The following is a 1,040-nucleotide window of genomic DNA, read 5'->3' as shown; positions in this document are numbered from 1 at the left end:
ATGGCAACACAAATCGCTTTCTAATCTCAGATTGAATACAACTATGGTGATGTTAGATGATTTTATAACTAACAATGGATTATGGACTAACATATTAATTGAACTAATTCACTTGGAGTAACAATTCCCTCTCACATTTACAAATGTCTAAAATTTGATCGAGTGCTTGTTACACAAGATTGGGAAGCCTTTTCCCCAAAAGTTTCAATTAATGCATTGTCTCATACCATGTCAGACCATGTGCCACTTCTGCTGGATACGGAGTTTCCCCCTCGTGGTCTTGCGCCTTTCCGGTTTGAGCTTATGCGGTTAGAAGAACCTTCCTTAAAGGACATCATTGCTTCTATACGGCAAAATGAGACTATAATAGGTTGGCTTGGCCATGTTTTTTCTTGTAAACTAAAAACTCTTGACATGATGAGGTCTTGGAGCAAAGCAACTTTTGGGTCTCTGGCTGAGTCCATTATGGTTGCCTCAGGATCCATCGATATCCTTAATTCACTTAAACAATATTCAAGCAGAGTAACTGAAGCTCAATTCAATAGCAAAGAGGTCTTGAAGAACCACCTTGAAGATTTGCTAAGGAAGGAAGAAGTTTTCTGGTTCCAACGCTCTAGATCCAAGTGGGTTAAGGAGGGGGACAATAACACTAAATACTTCAATGCCATTGCCAACTCTAGATGTAGATAGAATTACTTGGGTGGACGCCAGATCCCAGGGGTTGATTGTGAAAACCCCAAAGCAATGGAGGAGGCTATTGTCAACCACTTCCATGTTGCCTTTACTTCTGAGCCTTGTATCCCCTTCTCTATTGAAGTTGACCCTTTCAAGAAGCTCCATTCTTTTGATGCCTCAACATTAAAAGTTTATCTCTCTAAACGAAGTCAAACAGGCAGTTTTTAGCCTCCCTCGGGATAAATCTCCAAAGCCGGATGGTTATCCCGTGGCCTTCTTTCAAGAATTTTGGGAAGTGGTTAAACTGGATTTATTGTATTGGTTTCAGCAATTCTATTAGGATAGACTTATCAGCAACTCGATCA

At 40.3% G+C, this 1,040-nt stretch overlaps 1 protein-coding gene across 1 annotated transcript; it reads left to right on the top strand.

The window, feature by feature from the left end:
* Positions 1-228: 228 nt before the first annotated feature.
* On the top strand, positions 229-690 carry LOC148779873 (uncharacterized). The gene has a single exon (XM_088850627.1). It carries the CDS (start codon positions 229-231, stop codon positions 688-690), a length of 462 nt encoding a protein of 153 aa, XP_088706753.1.
* The last annotated feature ends 350 nt before the right edge of the window (positions 691-1,040 follow it).

Source organism: Amborella trichopoda, chromosome 11 (genome assembly GCF_054954075.1).
Source record: "Amborella trichopoda isolate Santa Cruz 75 chromosome 11, AtrichopodaSantaCruz75HAP2 v2.0, whole genome shotgun sequence".
NCBI classification, from domain to species: domain Eukaryota; kingdom Viridiplantae; phylum Streptophyta; class Magnoliopsida; order Amborellales; family Amborellaceae; genus Amborella; species Amborella trichopoda.
The sequence above is the reverse complement of the archived record's forward strand: the minus strand, read 5'-3'. Positions and strand labels throughout refer to the sequence as shown.